The 23,790-nt window shown below is 42.3% G+C and overlaps 1 protein-coding gene across 1 annotated transcript; it reads right to left on the bottom strand.

Moving 5' to 3' along the window:
* Positions 1-7,428: 7,428 nt before the first annotated feature.
* On the bottom strand, positions 7,429-23,790 carry LOC115129572 (protein farnesyltransferase/geranylgeranyltransferase type-1 subunit alpha-like). The gene is made up of 9 exons (XM_029660091.2): positions 23,582-23,790; positions 23,141-23,226; positions 21,286-21,400; positions 21,044-21,148; positions 20,641-20,767; positions 19,319-19,467; positions 18,884-18,946; positions 9,555-9,726; positions 7,429-8,088 (listed from the first exon to the last, which is right to left on the bottom strand). The coding sequence occupies exons 1-9, from the start codon at positions 23,779-23,781 to the stop codon at positions 7,921-7,923; spliced, it is 1,185 nt and encodes a 394-aa protein (XP_029515951.2). The 5' UTR covers positions 23,782-23,790; the 3' UTR covers positions 7,429-7,920.

Here is a 23,790-nt window from a genome sequence, read left to right as displayed (position 1 = left end):
CTAAGAACGTGAAGCAAGGCGACCATCTCTGTCGGCGTAATCTTATTCCCAGCTATTAGGTCAATTAGACAGGTAGACCTTTAAATTAAGGTGGCTTTGGGGTAACTCCTTGCCTTGCCACAATAATGGCTATCAGTTAATAGTTTTGCATATTGAGTCCTGCAACTATCAAAATCAAACATACAAAGAAAGAGTAGAAGAATTGTGAAAGCAGCTGTGGCTTTGGGGGTAAAGCCTAGATTCAATTAGATGCGGGTGTCGGCTAGCACGGATCTGATACAATCTAGCCCTAAGTACCTATCTTGCAACATAGTTCAACTTCGGAATGATGAACCGTTGTCATAATGGAGAAAAACAAATTAACAGTTTGTGGGTTGACTTGTTTGAAATGAGTAAGAACTAAGATTACTCATGGTGGCGATTTTATATTCTAATTAAATAATTTTAAAGTGGCTATAGGACCAAAATTCTCCATCAATTAGCCATAACATGACTAATTATAAGCAACTTCAACCGCAGGCAAAATAACCCGCTGGTATATTAAGAGTAGTCTGAATGCTGAGCAGTCACAGTCCTGATGAGGCTGTGCAACATGCCTTCTCATTTTATCCGCTCTCATGCTGGAACAGATCATCAGAATCGAGGAAGGGAAGCAGAATGAGAGAGAGGGTAGAAGGAGGGGGGGTAGAGAGACAGATTGAGAAAGGCGGAGAGTTCAAGATGCCAGAGCCTACAACCTGTATCCATTAGGGAGAGAAGAGAGATGGGAGAGGTATAAAGATGCCCTGCTGTGAGTCCCAGAGTGTCTGGAGGTGAGTGTGAAGGAGTGAGATAGACAGAGGAGAGGGCCCATGTAATGGAGTTGTCAGCACCCGAGCCAATCCCTCCTAGGCTTCCGTGAACACATGGGAGACCGACATGGAGCTAATAGCCAGGGCTGCCACCTCTCCTGTGACATCTTGTTATACCAATGGAGATTATCAGGACCGCTTTGGGTGGGAGACTTGGTCATGTAGCAGGGAGGAAGGGGGCTGTGTGTGTTATCTTAAAGATGGGAGGGGCTAAACAGAAAATTACTTTCCATCCATCCTCTGTCTTACAGAATAATGGGTCGCTAGTCCATTGTAAATTGTCTTAAGAGAGCCATGTCTGAGAACAATTGGGATTCCCAGTTATGCATTTCGATCACTGCAAGGCGCCAGGCCTGAGACGTGTGCAGTATGTTTGTTTAGCTTGGGTTATGACTGACTGTTTTATATCATTGCAAATTGACCTCTCATAGTTTACCCTGTAGAAAGTTAGTACATTAGAGTGAGTCACGGTTGAAGTAGAGAATGTTCCTGGAGTATTTGGACGATTCCATGTGTCTCAGTTCAAATGTCCTCTCCCACAGAAACACTTCTCAATAAACACAAACTTAACAATCTCGTTTCACACAGGGACCGATTCAGACTTTTCTACATCCCTTTCTTACACTCTTCTCAGTAGTTGGTATTCAGCCATTATGCAGGTGCGTAACGGGCTTTGCCGGCATGGTCCCCTTGCGCATGCTGAATAAACGTAATTAAATCTGCTGAAAACCGGCCCACTTGCTGGCCAACAGATTTTTTCGTGGGGTTTTCATTAGGGTTCATTTTTTTCATTAGGGTTTTCAGGACATTTATCAAAAGCCATCCCTTTAAATTTGGTGTAACTTTAATTTTCTCAACAGACTCACTAGAATATATGGAGAGAATAGTTCAGAATATTTGGGATCAATGAAGGAAAGCCAAATAAATACACACATATTCATCTCCTTTTCAGTGCCAATTGGTATATTACAAAAATATAGAAGGGGTGTGAATACTTTTGCAATTCACTGTATGTGGATGCATGTGGCATTCCTGACAACTTTGAGAAACGAGGCTCTATTCAATCCGCATCGTGGAACTTCTCCTTTACAGTGTGATTGAAGTTTGAAGCAATGTTCCTGCTTTAGCAGAGACTGCATTCACAGTAAATACTGCATATGTCGGCTCAATCGGAAATTACCTTTACATTTCTATCGTGGAATCTGTAAGCAGCTTTACAGATTGAATATTGCACCTGTTGTTCACACGCATATCTGGTTAGTGTTTATTGGCTTATTTCACTGTAGAGCCTCTAGCCCTGCTCATTATACCTTATCCAACCTTTCTGTTCCAACACCCACACATGCGATGACATCACCTGGTTTCAATTATATTTCTAGAAACAATATCTCTCATCACTCAATACCTAGGTTTACCTCCACTGTATTCACATCCTACCATACCTTTGTCTGTACATTATACCTTGAAGCTATTTCATCGCCCCCAGAAACCTCCTTTTACTCTCTGTTCCAGACGTTCTAGACAACCAATTCTCATAGCTTTTAGCTGTACCCTTATCCTACTCCTCCTCTGTTCCTCTGGTGATGTAGAGGTGAATCCAGGCCCTGCAGTGCCTAGCTCCACTCCTATTCTCCAGGCGCTCTCTTTTGATGACTTCTGTAACCGTAATAGCCTTGGTTTCATGCATGTTAACATCAGAAGCCTCCTCCCTAAGTTTGTTTTATTCACTGCTTTAGCACACTCTGCCAACCCGGATGTTCTAGCCATGCCTGAATCCTGGCTTAGGAAGACCACCAAAAATTCTGAAATTTTCACCCCTAACTACAACATTTTCAGACAAGATAGAACGGCCAAAGGGGGCGGTGTTGCAATCTACTGCAAAGATAGCCTGCAGAGTTCTGTCCTACTATCCAGGTCTGTACCCCCAAAAATTGAACGTCTACTTTTAAAAAGCCACCTCTCTAAAAACAAGTCTATCACCGTTGCCGCCTGCCCCCCATCTATCTTCAGAGCTCGTGCTGCTAGGCGACCTAAACTCGAACATGCATAACACCCCAGCCATCCTACAATCTAAGCTTGATGCCCTCAATCTCACACAAATGGTCAATGAACCTACCAGGTACCACCCCAAAGCCGTAAACATGGGTACACTCCGATATCATCCTAACCAACTTGCCCTCTTGTTAGTATAATTTAATTATGACAATGTGCTTTCATCAATTGAAAGCCCTTAATCTATTTTATGAGAATTCGTAAGATTTCTTGTTTGCATAAAATAGACGCAGACCAGTCTTTAAATAATAGGTAATAGAATTTATTCTCGGAGCGCTACCACTTAAACACATGCATGAGTTTATATACAGATCAGGATGTCATTTCACAGCCTTAACCGAATCCCCTCCTCTCGACCGGGACAAAGTAAGGTGAAAAGTTCATTCTAACTTACTAACACACTCCCAGATAACTTTTGACCCCTCAACATTATCGATCACCACTGAACTGACAGTTTTAATTAACAGAAACCCTAGGAATGCACTCACTGCCTTATCCAAAAACCCCAGAGCTAAGTTTCAGTTGGGTCAACCATAGGCTAACGACCTTATGTGTTTACACAGTCCACAACCCATTTGTTCCTGCCTAGTTGGAATGGTGTTCATTAACATTTTATTACTCCTTGTCCTGTCACACAATTTCTTCTTATGAACTCATATTGTCTATTACTTATACAACAGAGTATAAGTTTACCTAGATACAATTCTATTTAAAATGGGGATATTGTTTATTCATTTATCCATAATAAATCCATAATAAATTCAACACCTCTAAATACACCTCTGCTGTTTTCAACCAAGATCTCAGCGATCACTGCCTCATTGCCTGCATCCGTAATGGGTCAGTGGTCAAACGACCTCCACTCATCACTGTCAAATGCTCCCGGAAACACTTCAGCGAGCAGGCCTTTCTAATCGACCTGGCCGGGGTATCCTGGAAGGATATTGATCTCATCCCGTCAGTAGAGGATGCCTGGTTATTTTTTTTAAATAAGCATGCCCCATTCAAGAAATTTAGAACCAGGAACAGATATAGCCCTTGGTTCTCCCCAGACCTGACTGCCCTTAACCAACACAAAAACATCCTATGGCGTTCTGCATTCGCATCGAACAGCCCCCGTGAAATGCAGCTTTTCAGGGAAGCTAGAAACCAATATACACAGGCAGTTAGAAAACCCAAGGCTAGCGTTTTCAAGCAGAAATTTGCTTCCTGCAACACTAACTGAAAAAAGTTAAGGGGCACTGTAAAGTCTATGGAGAATAAGAACACCTCCTCCCAGCTGCCCACTGTACTGAAGATAGGAAACACTGTCACCACTGATAAATCCACTATAATTGAGAATTTCAATAAGCATTTTTCTACGGCTGGCCATGCTTTCCACCTGGCTACCCCTACCACGGTCAACAGCACTGCACCCCCCACAGCAACTCGCCCAAGCCTTCCCCATTTCTCCTTCTCCCAAATCCAGTCAACTGATGTTCTGAAAAAGCTGCAAAATCTGGACCCCTACAAATCAACCGGGCTAGACAATCTGGACCCTTTCTTCCTAAAATGATCTGCCGAATTGTTGCCACCCCTATTACTAGCCTGTTCAACCTCTTTCGTGTCGTCTGAGATTCCCAAAGATTGGAAAGCAGCTGCGGCCATCCACCTCTTCAAAGGGGGGGACACTCTTGACCCAAACTGCTACAGACCTATATCTATCCTACCCTGCCTTTCTAAGGTCTTCGAAAGCCAAGTCAACAAACAGATTACCGACCATTCGAATCCCACCATACCTTCTACGCTATGCAATCTGGTTTCAGAGCTGGTCATGAGTGTACCTCAGCCATGCTCAAGGTCCTAAACGATATCTTAACCGCCATCGATAAGAAACGATACTGTGCAGCCGTATTCATAGACCTGGCCAAGGCTTTCGACTCTGTCAATCACCACATCCTCATCGGCAGACTCGACAGCCTTGGTTTCTCAAATGATTGCCTCACCTGGTTCACAAACTACTTCTCTGATAGAGATCAGTGTGTCAAATCGGAGGGTCTGTTGTCCGGGCCTCTGGCAGTCTCTATGGGGGTGCCACAGGGTTCAATTCTTGGACCGACTCTCTTCTCTGTATACATCAATGATGTCGCTCTTGCTGCTGGTGGGTCTCTGATCCACCTCTACGCAGACGACACCATTCTGTATACTTCTGACCCTTCTTTGGGCACTGTGCTAACAACCCTCCAGGCGAGCTTCAATGCAATACAACTCTCCTTCCGTGGCCTCCAATTGCTCTTAAATACAAGTAAAACTAAATGCATGCTCTTCAAACGATCGCTGCCTGCACCTGCCCGCCTGTCCAACATCACTACTCTGGACGGCTCTGACTTAGAATACGTGGACAACTACAAATACCTACGTATCTGGTAAGACTGTACTCTCCTTTTAGACTCACATCAAACATCTCCAATCCAAAGTTAAATCTAGAATTGGCTTCCTATTTCGCAAAACAAACCATCCTTCACTCATGCTGCCAAACATTCCCTTGTAAAACTGACCATCCTACCAATCCTCGACTTCAGGGATGTCATTTACAAAATAGCCACCAATACCCTACTCAATAAATTGGATGCAGTCTATCACAGTGCAATCCGTTCTGTCACCAAAGCCCCATATACTACCCACCACAGCGACCTGTACGCTCTCGTTGGCTGGCCCTCGCTTCATACTCGTCACCAAACCCACTGGCTCCAGGTCATCTACAAGACCCTGCTAGGTAAAGTCCCCCCTTATCTCAGCTCACTGGTCACCATAGCAGCACGCACCTGTAGTACGCGCTCCAGCAGGTTAATCTCTGGTCACCCCCAAAACCAATTCTTCCTTTGGCCGCCTCTCCTTCCAGTTCGCTGCTGCCAATGACTGGAACGAACTACAAAAATCTCTGAAACTGGAAACACTTATCTCCCTCACTAGCTTTAAGCACCAGCTGTCAGAGCAGCTCACAGATTACTGCACCTATACATAGCCCACCTATAATTTAGCCCAAACAACTACCTCTTCCCCTCCTGTATTTATTTTGCTCCTTTGCACCCCATTATTTCTCTCTTTACTTTGCACATTCTTCCACTGCAAATCAACCATTCCAGTGTTTTACTTGCTATATTGTATTTACTTTACCGCCATGGCCTTTTTTTGCCCTCACCTCACTTGCTCACATTGTATATAGACTTATTTTTCTACTTTATTATTGACTGTATGTTTGTTTTACTCCATGTGTGTTGAACTGCTTTGCTTTATCTTGGCCAGGTCGCAATTGTAAATGAGAACTTGTTCTCAACTTGCCGACCTGGTTAAGTAAAGGTGAAATAAAAAATATAAATCTAATCTCTCATTGGCTAGAATGGTCCCACCTGATCTCACCTGCCTTCAATCATTGATGACATTTATTTACATTGTTAGAGCATTCACTCAGCTATCTTGTCAATATAGATAATATGCCTATAATCTTGCTAATCAGCGTGGCGTGTGCTAATGGACGCTAGGTTGTCTGGCTGACTCCCTAGACAGTCCGGCATTTATGAGATCTGATTACATTCTGCCCAATTATTTATGCTCCTTAAATACTGATGCGACTGGGAGGAATTACAGAGAATCAGCACAACTGATGTGAGTAACATTTTGATTAAATCCAACAGGTAAAATTCATTATATGGTTATAATGCATTGTACTGTAAGACTTGTCGTATGTATCCTAAGTCTTCATGATTTCACAATGCTCCTGACTGAATATGTTTTTTTCTTTCAGTCTGTTGAAAAATGTCTGCATTGAAATACATGTTGCACTTAGAGCAGTGTAAAAGCCATACATTGTTATGGAACCATATGCAGTTAACCATTTCAAAAAGGTCAACCCTTCATATCTTGTGATGACTGGACTTTCCATAGCTGGCCCAGTGACAGTCCCATGAAGGGTACTCCCACTCTCAGCTATCCAATGACTTGATCCAACGGTCCCTTTATGGCCTCTGGAGCTGCAGAGATGGATGCAATGGCTCCAGAATCAATTAACAAGAAAGCCTGGAAGCTAACCTCATGCTGCTCCATTTAATTGTGATTTGACTCTTTTAGCCCAGTGATTTAAGATGATACGCTTTCCCCCCTCCAAATCTATCAGCTATAAATTAGTCGAAGCAAAGTCAAAAAAATTATAATTGTGTTTCGCAACACGGGGCCAATTTCATTTGGGGAAGACGTTGCGATTGAGTCATGCTTCCGATGTGTAATTTCTAAATGACCAAAAACAATCCCCTGGTTAATGTATTTTAGCTCAGTGGCTAACTGCTAATACGGTGAAATGGTTGTTCAATGAGTGGATGTGTTTTATTCATCTCGCTCGTTAGTGGGAGCGAATCCAGATGAGACGATTACTGGCTGAACTCAAAACACAGGCCCATTATGCCAAGTAGAGTGAATGACTGAAAAGTAGGGATGTTAGAATGAGGCACGTGTGTTGGATTCGAGAGAGAAAAAAAGACAAGGGCAAAACTTCCAGTTTAGAATAATCATAATTAGTTCTAGCGTACAAAAGACTCTGTAGCCTACAGCAATGCAGAGTCTGGTTATACAGTGTTTTGGCAACGTCATCAATATGAATCTACACAGAGATTTGTTAATGGCTTAACGGCTTCTAAGCTACAGTGTTCCTGTGTACTGCGTAGCAGAACAAATCCAAAATGAGCCTAATTTCACAGTAATGCCTCGTTACCACACACTCACGTAATCAACATCCAAACTAGCTCAACTATGGCTATAAACTTCAATACATGACGATGACAGCAGCTGTCCATATTTGGAATTCCAGGGATGATCCAACCCGATCTCATAACACTTATCTGGAGTGAGTTACCTCTTTTACAGTAAGTTACAAGTGTTTATTTTGTTACTTATCTCCTTTTATGTGGTAATGCTATTGCCAAACAAACTTGGGCTGGTTAAAAGCGGTTGCTCCCTTGACTCCCATTGAGTTCTATGTCTTCCCTCAGCTACTGCAGGGTGTCTCCTGGTGAACGGAGCCTGAGGCTGATCCTGGGGCGCTGGTGGTGGTAGAGGAGTCACTGGAGCCGTATTTAGTCTGCAGGGAGCGGCCCACGTAGCTCCAGTACTCCCTCCGGATGGTGTCCTTCTCACGGGCCAGGAGCTCACAGAGCTGGAGAGAGAGAGGGTTATGGATATAGCAGGATTAAAGGGTTGAAGGACGAGAGATGGACAAGAGATCTATTTAAACAGAGCAGAAACATTAAAGGAATAATTGATATTGCGTGGGGTGAAACCAGATAACGTTCACTTTAATGCAAATAAAAAATGTAAAAAGCCAAATCAAAATTTTTATTTTTGCATAGTCTTTGCAACCCAAGGGTTTGGAACTTTGGGCTGATTTGCTAACACTTGCTTGTTCGCTTATGTGCAAATCAAATGATCTATTACTACAGCTAACATAGCCATGGTAGAAGTACTGGTAGTGAAGTAGTTGGCTAGTGGCTTCTCAACATACCTTTTACACTTCTCACGGATGCACTAGCGTTGTGAAACATCAATTTTCTAAGTAAATAAAGAGGAAAACTAAGAGAATCTCATTTTCAACAACCAATTGAATGAAATCCCTTCCTGCTGCATGCATTTCTGAGTAGTGGAGACTCAAATATGCATCAGAGCTCCTGTAGTGCCTTTTCTGACAGACAACACCCATGTTGATGATTATAAGCATAGACACGTTTTAATTGTGTTATTTTTATTTTTTTTACAGTTGAAAACAGCAGCATTTTTTAAAAATAAAACACTTCCCAAGAAACCTAATTAACTCCGACAGACAGCCTAGCATTTAGTTGCCGAAAATAGAGGCAACATACAATCTGTCACTCACACTGCCAGGGAGATTGTCATTGGAGACTTGGAATAACATGCAAGAGATCCGGTGCGATAGGATAAAGCGTTTTCAAATCCGACTTGTTGAATAATTCCGACTGATTTTCCTTGTTCCTCAGCCTTGAACTCTTTGTGCGAGGGCTGCTCTACACTGATTGACTCTCAGTCAATGTTTTACACTCGAGGTAAACAAAGGAAGGAGACGTCTCGGCTATGGTAGAAGACACAATTTCCATTCTCTGCACATTGTTGCCAAGTTCTTCAGCATCTACACCAGTTTCCCAGTGCATTCCTGAGGGGATCCCCAAGATGAAATGTGCACATTTCTGTTTGTGCCGAGCGCTAGAACATTTCTTTCAACTCATCAAAGCCTGGTGTTTAGTTTAATCAAGCGCGTTACTGGTGGGCTAAAATAAAATAAAAAGTGCACTCCCTTCGCATCCTCCAGGAAATGACTTTCAGCTGAGACTTTCAAAGTCTAAAGACTTTCAGCTGAGTGCACAATCCCACTTCTGCCACCATATGTTTCTAAATTAGTTTAAAGCAGTATAATCCCAACTCTAGAGTAATACCAAATAAGATAGTGCCCATTTTCCCATACATTTGGTCCATGTGCTGAACTATCCTTTGAAGTGGGAGAAGTCCCCATGTTGAACTCTTTTAAAATCAGATAGGTCCCCATGCTGAATGATCCCTTTAGGTCTAGGACAATGTGCTAAACTAGCCCAGATAGGTCCTAGTGCTGCTCACCTCCAGAGCCTTACTGAGGACTTCCTCGTGGTGTTCCAAGGTGTTCTCCAGGAAGTCCTCGTAGATGTCCACCAGGAAGCCCAACAAGTAGGGCGAGCAGTGGGTCTCCTTAAGCTCCAGAATCTGTTCCAGGAGACCCGGGTGGGATGACAGGCCCAGGTCCTGTAGAATCCTGGGGGTGGGGGAAAGAGGAGTGTGAAAAGCTTTGACCAACTCTGCAAAAGCAGTATTACTATCCAGAGCTCCTAAACCATGTCGCGAACCAGGTGGTCAAGCCACATGTGGCTCTTCAACCTCCCCTTGCACCTCCCTACAGTAGACCTATGTTATCTGGCTATGCTCCATGCCATAGGCTGTAGACATGTTAATTTAGCTGACAATAAATGCTTAAGTGCAGTGCCATTTTTTTATAGTAAGAAGAATAGAATGTAACTTAGCTGAATAAAATAGAATGTTTATTTCTCCCCTTATGGAGCAAGTCCGCATATGAAGTGGCTGTGTTGCGCATAAGTGATTATTTGAAACAAGTCCTATATGCTATATTTAGAGTTTTGACAACATTAGTTGAGAATGATATAAACTTTAGAAATCAAAACATATGGGCTGAATGGTATGACTGTAGGCCAGGGGTGTCAAAGTCAAATGGACGGAGGGCCAAATAAAAAAATCAGCTACAAGACGAGGGCCGGACTGTTCGAATGTTCATTGAAAAATTTTTAAATGACGCATATAGTCTAGTGAACCTAATTGAACCTACTGAAAACCTAACAAATATATTACAATATGATCAGATAAATAAAGCAATATTTTCTTATGGCTCTGTCAGTAATCTTTAATTTTCAACAGACACAAAAGACAAATTTCCTTTATATAAATATCCCCATAACATGAACATTAAATGAAAGAAACCGGTATTCAAGGCACCATCAGTAGACTATATTTTCTATTTTAGCAAAAGTGGGCTAAATTTACTTCAAAGAAAAAACAATAATAGCAATTTTCTATCATCCACTCAACTGAAATATTTTTAAAATATAATTGGATTGAAATACAAAAAAATAAAGTGCAAAAATCTATTAATCAAAAACAACACTTTGTTTAAGGAGAAGTAACATGCAGTGAAAACAAATATTAAATTTTAACTTTTAAACTTGAACTGAGTAAAAACTCTAAATATGTGATTGCACAGTAATGTTCACTTGTTTGAGGTTGAGGTGATACTTGGTGGTGTCCCATCTTTTCCACAAGTTCATCAATGTTCGGGGTAAGGCTCTGAGCTGAAGAAATCCTCAGAATTGAGTGGAGGTGTTCAGCAGTAAGTCGACTTCTGTGTGATGTTTTGTTCAGGTTCATCAAAGAAAACAGTTGTTCACACAGGTATGTGCTGCCAAACATAGACAACGTTTGAGCAGCCTGGATGCTGGGGCATTGTGCCGGGGAGGAAATGGGCGAACTCCGCACCCCACTGCCGCATATTTTGCCCTCAGTGCATCATTGCATTGGAGGTCAATCAACTCCATTTGGAGGTTTGGTGGTGAGCTTTCCACGTCAACAGCAAATGGGTTACCGAGCAGTTCCAACCTGCTTTTTTGTGCTTCAAAGTCAGCAAATCGGCGTCGAAAGTCAGCGGCAAGCATACCTATTTTATCAGCCAACTGTGTGCTCGAGAACGCACTGGTAGAGAGCTTCTCTTTCATGGTCTGGCAGCTGGGAAAGTGGCTCAAATTTTCTTTCCGCATCTGCGTCTCCCACAGAGTCAGTTTGGTTTTAAATGCCTTCACTGTACTGTACATATCAGAGATGACACGATCCCGACCCTGCAGCTGCAAGTTTATTTGCATTCAGATGACTCGTAATGTCACACAGAAAAGCCATTTCACACAGAAACATTTCGTCTCGGAGTTGTGTTGTGTCTTTCCCTTTGCTGTCCAAGAACAGACAAATCTCCTCACGAAGCTCGAAACATCTTTGAAGCACCTTTCCCTGGCTTAGCCATCGCACCTCTGTGTGATAAGGCAAATCACCATGCTCCGTTTCTAACTCCGTCAGAAATGCCTTGAACTGGCGGTGATTCAAACCTTTGGCTCTGATAAAGTTAACTGTGCGCGTGATGATGCTCATTACATGCTCCATTTTCAAGGCTTTACCGCAAACGCTTCCTGGTGTATGATACAATGATAAGCTGTCAGCTCACCTGTCGCGTTTTCCTCTTGCATCTTTTCCCGTATCTTCGCCACCAGTCCGCTCCTGTGTCCACATCGCAGGTGCTCCGTCGGTTGTCAAACCCACGAGTTTTTCCCAAGGCAGCTCCATCTCATTTACACATCTTGACACCTCTTCATACAAATCATGCCCCGTAGTTGTGCCATGCATAGGACGTAAAGCCAAAAACTCCTCTGTCACGCTTAGGTTGGAGTCCACTCCGCGGATGAAAATTGACAACTGGGCAATGTCAGAAATGTCGGTGCTCTCATCCACAGCCAAGGAATATGCAATAAAATCTTTTCCCTTTTTCACAAGCTGCTCTTTTAGATTGATGGACAACTGGTCTACTCTCTCGGCAATGGTGTTTCTGCTCAGACTCACATTTAAAAAGAGTTGCCTTTTTTCTGGGCAAACTTAGTCACAAACTTTAATCATGCAGTTTTGATGAAATCCCCCTCCGTAAATGGCCGGGCTGATTTAGCGATCTCTTCTGCCAAAATAAAACTGGCCTTGACAGCAGCCTGGCCTTGTGATTTGGCTTTTTTGAACAGAGCCTGTCGAGATTTGAGGCCTCGTTTTAATTCCTCTGCCTTTTGTAGCCTTTGTTCCATGTCCATATTCTTGTTTTTGTCCGTGTTTCGTTTCATAATGTCGTCTCAGATTATACTCTTTCAGTACATACACTTTCTCCACACAGAAGACACACAGGTTTTCCAGCTACCTTCGTGAACATATACTCCGACTCCCACCTTGTTTGAAACCCCGGTTCTCAGTATCCACCTTCCGTTTTGCCATTTTTGATGGGTATCTGAAAGTTAATTTTACTGTGATGCTGACGACTGCTGTGCCAATAAATATTGAAATGAAGCAGCCTACTGCTCGGTGCGTCACCTTTGCATTGTGGGAAATGTAGTATTGGTGCGTGTAAAAGATCTGCGGGCTGCCGGCTTGCTGCGGGCCGGTTCTAATAATAAATCAAGATCATCCCAGGGGCCGTAAAAAACCTTCTTGCGGGCCGGATGTGGCCCGCGGGCCTTGACTCTGACATATGTGCTGTAGGCTATTGATGATTTGAGAAAGTAGCAAAAGTGTGCGCTCCATTCCTTGCCTCAGGCCACACAGCTCTTCTCTCATCAAGTGATCATATTTTCAACAGCCATCAGACTACTCTCAATTTAATCTTGTCTTTACTAATACGTAAACATAAAAATAAACTTTTTATATATATATATATATATATATTTTTTTAGAAATGGGCCATTATGAAATGGGCAGGGACAGAGGAAATGCATGTAATTTGTACGCACTCAAATAGCGAAGGGAGGCCGTCCGTTTTGTAGACTACTTCGGTGTTATAGCGGAGCATGCATGTGCTTTAGAAATAAATATAAGCACACTTAATTTACGCCACTGCATCAACCACGGCTCGAAGTGCATTGTCTCGCTGTCAGATGGGTGTTATTCAGCCCAAACTCTGTATGCTATGGGCTCTCTAAACTTGTTCCTGCACCTACCTATTGCTTACATTTTGGAAACCAAGCATCATCTGTTCGGTAACATCAACAGTAACATTTTTTTCGCAACTAAACATATTTCACTAAACAGTTGACAGCCAGTCGGTGCGTTCGAGAAAGGAATCAAGGAGGAGATGGAAACACATGGTGAGATATTCTGTATATCTAAAGGTAAATGTCACCCAATTAACTTAAAACATTTTTAAAAAGTGCCCTATTACTAGGCTATTCAAAATCAAATTCACTAATTGTAGGCTAACTGTCAGCTGCCCTGCACAATCAGTGAACCAACAGCATCTCCTATAGGGCTTTAAGTTCTCTCCCATGGACATACATTTTGGAGCTTAAGTCCACTATGCATAATACAGTTCAAAGGCGATTACTTGAATTTGTTTAATTTTAGAGTATAGGCTAGACCAGTGGTTCCCAAACTTTTTAGTCCCGTACCCCTTCAAACATTGAACCTCCAGCTGCGTACCCCCCATCTAGCACCAGGGTCAGCGCACTCTCAAATGTTGTTTTTTGCCATCATTGTAAGCCTGCCACACACACACACACACTATACATGTATTAAACATAAGAATGAGTGAGTTTGTCACTTCCCACGAGCCGGGTTGTGACAAAGAGCTCTTTAGGACCTGGGCACAAATAATAATAATCAGTTACTTTGCTCTTTACGTAACCATCTTACATATAGAACCTTATTTGTTCATCAAAAATGGTGAATAACTCACCACAGGTTAATGAGAAGGGTGTGCTTGAAAGGATGCACATAACTCTGCAATGTTGGGTTGTATTGGACTGTGTTAAAAATAATTTTCCACAGTCTGTGCCTGTATTTAATTTCCATGCTAGTGAGGGCCGAGAATCCACTCTCACCTAGGTAGGTGGTTGCAAAGGGCATCAGTGTTTTAACAGCGTGACTTGCCAAGGCAGGATACTGAGCGCAGCCCAATCCAGAAATCTGGCAGTGGTTTATGATTAAAAAGATTACAGAACTGCTTGTTGCAACTTCGATGACTCTTGTTCAGATATCAGTAAGTGGACTGGAGGAAGGTCCTTGTTAATGTAGACAGAGAAGAGCTCCAACTTCTTAAATCATATCATTTTGTCCCGCACATTGAATATAGTTGCAGAGTCCCTGTAAGATTCCTAGATTCAGATCATTCAGATGAGAAAAAACATCACCGAGATAGGCCATTCGTGTGAGAAACTCGTCATCATGCAAAAATGGTCAGACAAGTGAAAATTGTGGTCAGTAAAGAAAACTTTAAGCTCATCTCTCAATGTAAAAAAAAGTGTCAATACTTTTCCCCTTGATAACAAGCACACCATATCGTTGCATAGTGCAGAAAATACACGAGTTTAGGGGCCTTGCGTTAACAAAGTTAACCATTTTCACTGTAGTATCCAAAACATCTTTCAAGCGGTCATGCATTCCCTTGGCACCATAAATGTAACGGACATATACCAGGAGCTGTGCCAGGCCCGCCACGTCTGTTGACTCATCCAGCTGTAAGGCATAGAATTCACTGGCTTGTATGCAAGCAGTAATTGTTTCAAAACATCTCCTGCCATGTCACTGATGCTTCGTGAAACAGTGTTGTTTGATGAAGGCATTGTCTGTATAGTTTTTTGGGCCTTTTCCCCCAACATTGTCCCAGCCATATCCGTGGCAGCAGGAAGAATTAAGTCCTCCACAATAGTATGGGGCTTGCCTGTCCTAGCCAAGGTAGCTCACCATATAAGACGCTTCTAGCCCCTTATTAAAAATGGTCTCTGTTGCTTTTATACGTCGTACTAATCGAAATTCGTCTTAATTTTCGTTCAAAAAACTCCCATTGCTTTTTTTCTCTCCAAATGGGCATGATTTGTTTCTAAATGTCTGCACATGAGTGAAGGTTTCATCGAGTTGTGAGACCGTGTGTTATGTGCAAAAGTACTGTACCTGAGGAAAGACACTACTCCCAATAGAAAAGTGAACCCCAAATCAATGCAGTTCTCATCATATTTGCGCCTCTTCGATGATTCAACATCCCTCTCTGTTGTTCAGTGCTTTCCCGGGTAAGGGGGCAGTAGCTCTTCGGCTGCATCAGATTCACAACTGTCAGTGTCCATGCTAGCTGGGCTAACAACAAACATAGAATTACGGAGGCTAGCATTGGATGTGCATGTGGAAGCAGAACAACGTGTGTTTAACATTTAACATAACATTTAAGTAATTTAGCAGACGCTCTTATCCAGAGCGACTTACAAATTGGTGCATTCACCTTATGACCTCCAGTGGAACAGTAGTGCATCTAAATCTTTTCAGGGGGAGGGGGGGTGAGAGGGATTACTTTATCCTATCCTAGGTATTCCTAGGTAAGACCTGGGCGGACCACCCCTGTGTGTTGTCGACAGGTGCAGGTGTAGTACTGCTGGTAGTAGCAGTACTACCAGTAGAGCTGGTATGTGCCTCTATGGATGCAGGCCTTACTTTTTTTTAACCATTTATCCATTTTCGAGCAAACGTTATGAGTAGAAGCTACGTTTGGCTACATACGGGACCGTTAGTGGAATTCCCGCGAGAGAACAATGGTTAATGTGATTGGATGTTAATTATTTGACATTGTGTTGTTATTTAGCTGAACACTAGATGGCTTCATTTTATTTTTGGCAGTGAAACAAGGCTACCCAGGCGAGGAAAAACTTCACCCAAATGTATAGCCCCCTCGGAAAATAAAATGGACGGTTTGAAACGTGTTTTTATTTGCCGTAACCCCGACGGCATTGAGCGTAACCCAGTTTGGGAATACCTGGGCTAGACCAAGTATGGCCCAAAGACATCTTAAATCCATTTTGCTTGATGTTTTCTTCCATGCATAATAATGCAGCATAATAATGCAGTCGGCTGTGTATTGTATAAAAGCACAATCATAATTTGAATCTAGGTTTTTCATTTAGCCTGGGCTCATTTGCCTATACATAAGCTCGAATATGTATATGGATGTTCTGAATTAATCGTCACCTTAGAAAGCACTGTCCATTTCGTTATGTTAGGCTTTGAAACAACATCCACAACAACAACCATGTTTTACACTGTTTCAACATTCTTCAAATTGATCATCACAATGAGTTAAGTATTATAGGCTTACTACTGTTTTGATGACAAGTGTTTGATGTGATTTTCGATTTCATTTGCATTGATGTCAGTGGTTAGAGGGACAATAGAGCGCGGGGAACCAGGCCATTAGCGACCTGATGTTAGTTAGCAAGTCGTGGAATTTTACTGTGGTCATGACTCATGTGGGCAGTAATACTTCACTGAAACAGCCCTTATCTGAGATGGGCGACGTTACAATATACAGGACAATACGTGTTAAAACCTCATCTTACTTTTATTTTATTCTGTTTTTAAACACTTTAGTTAAAGCAGTATAATAAATATGGATTACAATCAACCCGTTTGCATTACAATACATGCATCTGTGTTTCATTATAGAATTTCTTGTGGGGCTTGATATGGGATTTTCAATTAATCACTACAGCATTTTTTTTCTCAATATAGTAGCTATCAGCAAAGTCAGTGCTAGCGGGTTGGTGGGGGGAGACAAGTCTTCACTTAAATATTTTTTTGGAGGGGAGTGCAGTGGGATTATTTAAAATACACTTTGAAGAGGTAGGGTTTCAGAATATTTGGGAAAATGGGCAGCCTATAAAATAGCATGTGCCTCTGATAGGCCTATGCAATTCACTACATAGGCATCTCGGTCACAGACAATTTTCTGTCATGCCACTGAATTGTTATCTTCTCCTGTCCTAGAGCCTAGGCTATTTTCCTATCCAGTCCCAATCCCACTGAAACCCAAAATCTTGACTCTTGTCTTGCTTGAAAATTCCTAACTTTCTTCTGTAATCCATAGGTTACATTATCAAAGCACATCTCTCGCCTATACATGTCAAAATAGAGGTCTAACATTTCTCTCACTTCTCGTACTTGCTGCCCACATGAGCGCTTCGGTAGAGAACGTGTGATCCACATACGGTACGAGCGTAGATATTGATATTTATTTTTCAAGAGTTAGTCCCAGTTAAGATACCTTGATATTTAAAACTACTTCCATTCTTCATCTGACCGTTATTCAAGAACTGATCTGCTATCTGTATAAACATCTCGATTTGGCCAAAATATAGGAGATATTCTGTCATTCTTTGAACGAGGTTATCTATCAAGCTTAGAAACTTTGGACATTTGAATTTTGTTTGACTGCCGTTAAAATATGTATGATTCGACAACGCTATACTCGGGGTGCGCTCGGTGTCGAGATGGCTTACTGCTGAAATGCCTTGAAATGAGGAACATGATAACACTCGGAATTTGTGAACCGTCTGTTTGGCAATTCACATCATTCCTGATCAAACAGTTACTCTATCATTACTAAATATCAGTTTAATTTGCTATGAAATCTTCACATGGTGCCACGCCCATCTATTTGGGGAGAACCCTGGCATAATGGCCATATCTTGGTTTTAAGCACTTTAAATGGGCACTTCCGATTTTTTGCGATATTTCCCGGGATTCTCATGATAAATATGAATTATTCCAGGTATTGAAACTTGGTAGATTTTGGAGAAAATAAATCATCCCTACTACACAGGTTGGGGTGTAGGTTGAGCATAGCCTGAAGGTTGGAAGGGGCAGTTCCTCTTGCTGCTCCATAGGCAAGTACAGCGGAGTCAATCACCACCTTCCGGAGACACCTGAAACCCCACCTCTTTCAGGAATACCTAGGATAGGATAAAGTAATCCTTCTCACCCCCCTTAAAAGATTTAGATGCACTATTGTAAAGTGGCTGTTCCACTGGATGTCTTAAGGTGAACGCACCAATTTGTAAGTCGCTCTGGATAAGAACGTCTGCTAAATGACTTAAATGTAAATGTACCATGATGTTGTAGTGGATGCGAGCGTCAACTGGAAGCCATTGGAGTGTGCAGAGGAGCGAGGGTGACATGGGAGAACTTGGGAAGGTTGAACACTAGGCTGTGGTGTTCTGGATAAATTGCAGGGGTTTGATCGCATGAGCGGCGAGCCCAGCCAACAGCCAGTTGCAGTAGTCCAGACGGGAGATGACAAGTGCCTGGATTAGGACCTGCGCCACTTCCTGTGTGAAATAGGGTCGTAACTCTACAGATGTTGTGTAGAGCATGAACCTGCAGGAGCGAGTCCTTGCTTTGAGATTTGCAGAGAATGACAGGGTGTTGTCCAGACTGTTTTTCCAAATCAAAAAGTAACATCACTCCTGTAGCGTATTTACTGTATGTTCACGAGATTTATTCTCTACACCTTCACCAGACAGCCGCTCTGTGTCCACTGCTCTGTGAACCTGAACGTCAGATTTCATGGTAATTTGATCTGACTGCTATCCGTGGTGCTGAATACAAGATATTGCCACTATTGGCTTGAAAAGGCTCACATTTCTTGTGCGGCTCTCAACACTTTTTTGGTGACTTCTGACATCTGCTGGTGGAGGATAGAAACTGCATGGCAAATGTGTTATTACCCATAACGTTGTAGACTCAGAAAGTAAGTAGGATTTAATTCCCTCAATGAATCCTATGACGCTTACCCTTTTAAATAGTTCCACACACTTTCGTTGTGGGGAGCCTTCTTAATCTGTTTGAGACTGTACCTTAAAAAAGACAAAAGGAAAACACATTTATCACATATTTGTTTGATATAGCACACTGGAAAACTGTGCCCAATCCAGAAACAAGACCTACCGCATTTTCAAAAACAATCCCTAACCACGGAAATCCAAAAAGGGTTTGATAGGTTTTAATGCCGGTTAAACTCCTACCAAGCCTATCAGAGGGCAAGGTGGAGTTACAATCATGCTGCTCATACCCATCTCATCCTTTTAGATATATGGAGTGGGTAGGGGCTTGGAGGTTGAAGTGCCAAGTGGGCAGCGGCTAGGAGGTTGTTTCTGGACCAAGCCTTTCCCATTTTAATTTTCTGGGGCTGACATGAGATACGGCTTGTAAGGAGAGCAGGTACGTACTGCACTTCTCTGTTGAGTATGGCTGGGTCTGAGTAGCCTGTCGTGTGGGAGATGATGTAGTGCCGCTGGTTCCATGCCGAGTTGTTCCTCACATCTTCCTCCAATAACTGCTCCACATACTCCAGCTCACTGTCCCAGAGCTTGTACTCCTAGAAAATATGACACTTTAGTACTGACACACAAATTAACTTAGTACAGACACACTGTCCCACAGCTTGTACTTCTGGAGTACACTTATTTAGTACTGACAGACAAACACACCATTGTCCTTGCTATTGTGTATTCCAATGGCACATTCAGATTTGTGATTAATATTTACCGCACAAAGGATTTTCTTGTTCAGATATCACCATTCATTCTGATATCATATTTTTGATCCATCCGCTACTAGATACTTTCCAAGACAATACATCGATTCAATCACACAACTGTATTAAAATAAAACTGCACAGTGATATAATAAATGCAGCCCATTTCAGAGAGCTAGAGAGTGTTTGGTGGCAGAATTCAAATGGGACTTCATTTACACAGACCTGCAAAAATAAATTGGTAATCAACGTTGATTGGTTTCATGTATCAAACCAGTTGCCGTGATAAAAGTTGTTTTTGTGCACTCTCCTCAAACAATAGCTTGGTATTTTTTCACTGTAATAGCTACTGTAAATTGGACAGTTGTTAGATTAACAATAAGTTAAGCTTTCTGCCCACGTAAGACATGTCTATGTCCTGGAAAGTTTGCCGTTACAACATCACGCTAATCACATTAGTGCACATTAGCTCAACCGTTCCGGTATAGGGACATCGATACCGTAGAGGTTAATTAAGAACAAATTCTTATTTACAATGACAGCCTACACCGGACAAACTCTGACGGCGCTGGGCCAATTGTGCATTAACCTATTGGGACTCAATCACGACCAATTGTGTTACAGCCTGGATTCGAACCAGGGTGTCTGTAGGGATGCCTCTAGCACTGAGATGCAGTGCCTTAGACCGTTCCACCACTCAGGAGCCCAATATACACTCTGCCTCATTAGAAGGTATGCGATTTTGATTGTGAATGTGTAAGAGTCCCTAACCCAAACTGGGCTTAACCAGAGACACTCTGCAGAACAACACTTCTTGCTCAAGAAGCACCGTTAATACCATTGACCCAGAAAAGCCAAGGTGCAAGCAAAGGTTCAGCTAGGTCCAGGACAACGATTTTAAGTCTCAGGGCAGGAGATGTCACTTGCACGATGGCCGCTACTAGCGCACACACAGATAACTAGCTAACAATTCACCATCGGTTACAAAAGAGGCCTGGTTGTTGAGGCTCATACCTTGATGACCCACTGTCTGTGCTGCCAGGCATGGTAGTTCTTAGCGTCCTGACTTAAGATCTCTGCAATGAACTCCAGTTCCTCTGAGGGGTCGTTCAGCCACTCCACCACCATTCGTCTATGGTGCCTAGGATACGGAGCAGACGGTTAAGTCTTTGCAGAACCGAAGAAGAAAAATAAGAACTTTATTGTCCAACTTGCAGAGAACGGAAATGTGTCTTCATGCTCACAACCCAATGTTGGAGACAAACAGCCTGATGTTGTCATCCAGTCACATTTGTTAATTTCTTTACCAGTATAGTACACAATATTTGACATAAATTAGGTTCTTAAAGGCCCATGGAGTTTAGTCTGCTTCATCGAAAATCAACTATGGTCGTGACACTGGATTGGCAAAGCTCACCAGACTTGGTAGTTTTTGGGCTGGTCCTCGATGATGGCTGTGATGTACCTCATCTCCTCTCTTAGGTCCTTCTCCAGGGCCTGCAGTAACACTCGCCGGTAGTGCCTTCACATACACAAAATGGAGAGAGGAAAAGTTGACCCTTTCTGTATGATCTTGCACATTTCATTTTCAAAAGAGGGGAAAGAAAAATAATTGGTTTTCCACTGTTCTGTTCATAAATCATAATAACACCTGCTTACCATACAGTGTAATTTGCAGCATTCAGCTCAATGGCTTCAGCTGTCAGCAAGAGTGCCCGGTCACTTTTTTCATCATTCTTCAGTAACGCTCGGAAATAGTCATACACATCTGTGACTATTGGAGACAAATGTAACATGTTTGGTTACGTGTGAAATGTAAAGTTTCTGATGCAAAGTGAAATAATTTAAAGTGACTTCAGAGATACAGTTGAAGTTCACATAAACAAGTTAATGACTCCAACCTAAGTGTTTCAAACGCTCCACAAATTTCTTGTTAACAAACTATAGTTTTGGCAAGTCGGTTAGGACATCTACGTTGTGCATGACAAGTCATTTTTCCAACAATTGTTCAGACAGATTATTTCACTGTATCACAATTCGTGGGTCAGAATTTACATACACTAAGTTGACTATGCCGTTAAAAAGCTTGGAAAATTCCAGAAAAGTGTGTCATGGCTTTAGAAGCTTCTGATTAACATCATTTGAGTCAATTGGATGTGTACCTGTGGATGGATTTCAAGGCCTACCTTCAAACTCAGTGCCTCTTTGCTTGACATCATGGGAAAATCAAAAGAAATTAGCCAAGAACTCAGAAAACAAATTGGAGACCTCCGCAAGTCTGGTTCATCATTGGGAGCAATTTCCAAACGCTTGAAGGTACCGCGTTCATTTGTACAAACAATAGTACATAAGTATAATCGCCATGGGACCACACAGCAGTTATACCGCTCAGGAAGGAGCGGTGTTCTGTCTCCTAGAGATTAACGTACTTTGGTGCAATAAGTGCAAATCAATCCCAGAACAACAGCAAAGGACCTTGTGAAGATCCTGGAGGAAATGGGTACAAAAGTATCTATATCCACAGTAAAAACGAGTCCTATATCGACATTACCTGAAAGACCGCTCAGCAAGGAAGAAGCCACTGCTCCAAAACCACAATAAAAAAGCCAGACTACGGTTTGCAACTGCACACGGGGACAAAGATCATACTTTTGGGAGAAATGTCCTCTGGTCTGATGAAACAAAAATAGAACTGTTTGGCCACAATGACCATTGTTATGTTTGGAGGAAAAAGGGGGACGCTTGCAAGCTGAAGAACACCATCCCAACCGTGAAGCACAGGGGTGGCAGCATCATGCTGTGGGGGTGCTTTGCTGCAGGAGAGAGTGGTGCACTTCACAAAATGGATGGCATCAAGAGGGGAAAAAATGTGCATATAATGAAGCAAGTCAAAGCTTGATCGCAAATGGGCCTTCCAAATGGACAATGACCGCAAGCATACTTCAAAAGTTGTGGTAAAATGGCTTAAGGACAACAAAGTCAAGGTATTGAGTGGCCATCACAAAGCCCTGACCTCAACCCTACAGAACATTTGTGGGCAGAACTGAAATAGCGTGTGTGAGCAAGCAGGTCTTACAAACCTGACTCAGTTACACCAGCTCTGCCAGGAGGAATGGGCCAAAATTCACCCAACTTATTGTTGGAAGCTTGTGGAAGGCTACCCGAAACGTTTGACCCAAGTTAACCAATTTAAAGGCAATGCTATCAAATACTAATTGGGTGTATGTAAACTTCTGTCCCACTGGGAATGTGATGAAATAAATAAAAGCTTAAATAAATCTCTACTATCATTCTGACATTTGACATTCTTAAAATAAAGTGGTGATCCTAACTGACCTAAGACAGGGAATTTTTACGATTAAATGGAATTGTTTAAAACTTAGTTTAAATGTATTTGGCTAAGGTGTATATAAACTTCCAAATTCAACTGTATTTGGTAGGCTAAATGCATGACATTGACAACATAAAACATGGATGGCTGGTTTTAAATGATATGCCAAGTTTAATTTCTTACACTTGTCAGAGTAGGCAATCTTCACAACAGGATTGGGACCATCATCTTGAGGAACAGGCTCTAAATCAGCCCATTCTTTCCTGTCTCTGTACACGAAGGCGAGAGAGGGAAGGTGAAGATAGACATTAGCGAATGGGGCAACTGTTCAGTCTCGTCCAATGCGCCTACCTCTATTGACGTGAATTTCAGGTATCACTTTTAAATCAATTAAAGATAGAAAACAAGAATACCTAGCTAATTGTAAACTTACTATCAAGTATAGATCAAGGCGAGCAATAACTAACGTTAATTAGCGATCTCACACCGGCTAGTGAAGTGGGGGGAATTGGCGTAATGCTAAACAGAGAAGAATCTTTGACCACGGACTCGTCATACTCGTCTAGATACTGGTTCAGCTAGCTACACTACTTAACGCTAGCCTAACTAGCTAGCTTAGCCTACCTGTAAAACACATAACGGAACTGGTCTTCATAGCCAATCTCCTCTTCGACCTCTTCCTCGCTTCTCTCCTCCTGAAATTCTGAGGAAACATTTGAAGTTTCTTCAATACCTGACATTCTGTAATAAGCTGGTCTTTCGATCGCAAGCGGAATAAGAGCTGCCTTATTTGTAAGGTCGGACGTCTGTGTTATTGCACTCATTGACGTAAT

This window comes from Oncorhynchus nerka, linkage group LG5, assembly GCF_034236695.1.
Source record: "Oncorhynchus nerka isolate Pitt River linkage group LG5, Oner_Uvic_2.0, whole genome shotgun sequence".
NCBI lineage: Eukaryota > Metazoa > Chordata > Actinopteri > Salmoniformes > Salmonidae > Oncorhynchus > Oncorhynchus nerka.
Note: the sequence above shows the minus strand (reverse complement) of the source record. Positions and strands in the feature narration are given on the sequence as shown.

Bases quoted from the DNA above. Each gene is read 5' to 3' on its own strand.
- LOC115129572 (XM_029660091.2), bottom strand. From the start codon at position 23,781: ATGAGTGCAATAACACAGACGTCCGACCTTACAAATAAGGCAGCTCTT. The intron at 21,149-21,285 runs GTAAGCAGGTGT...GTGTATGTGAAG, and splicing joins GCTGCAAATTACACTGTATG to GCACTACCGGCGAGTGTTAC. The intron at 18,947-19,318 runs GTACGTACCTGC...GTCTTTTTTAAG, and splicing joins ATACTCAACAGAGAAGTGCA to GTACAGTCTCAAACAGATTA.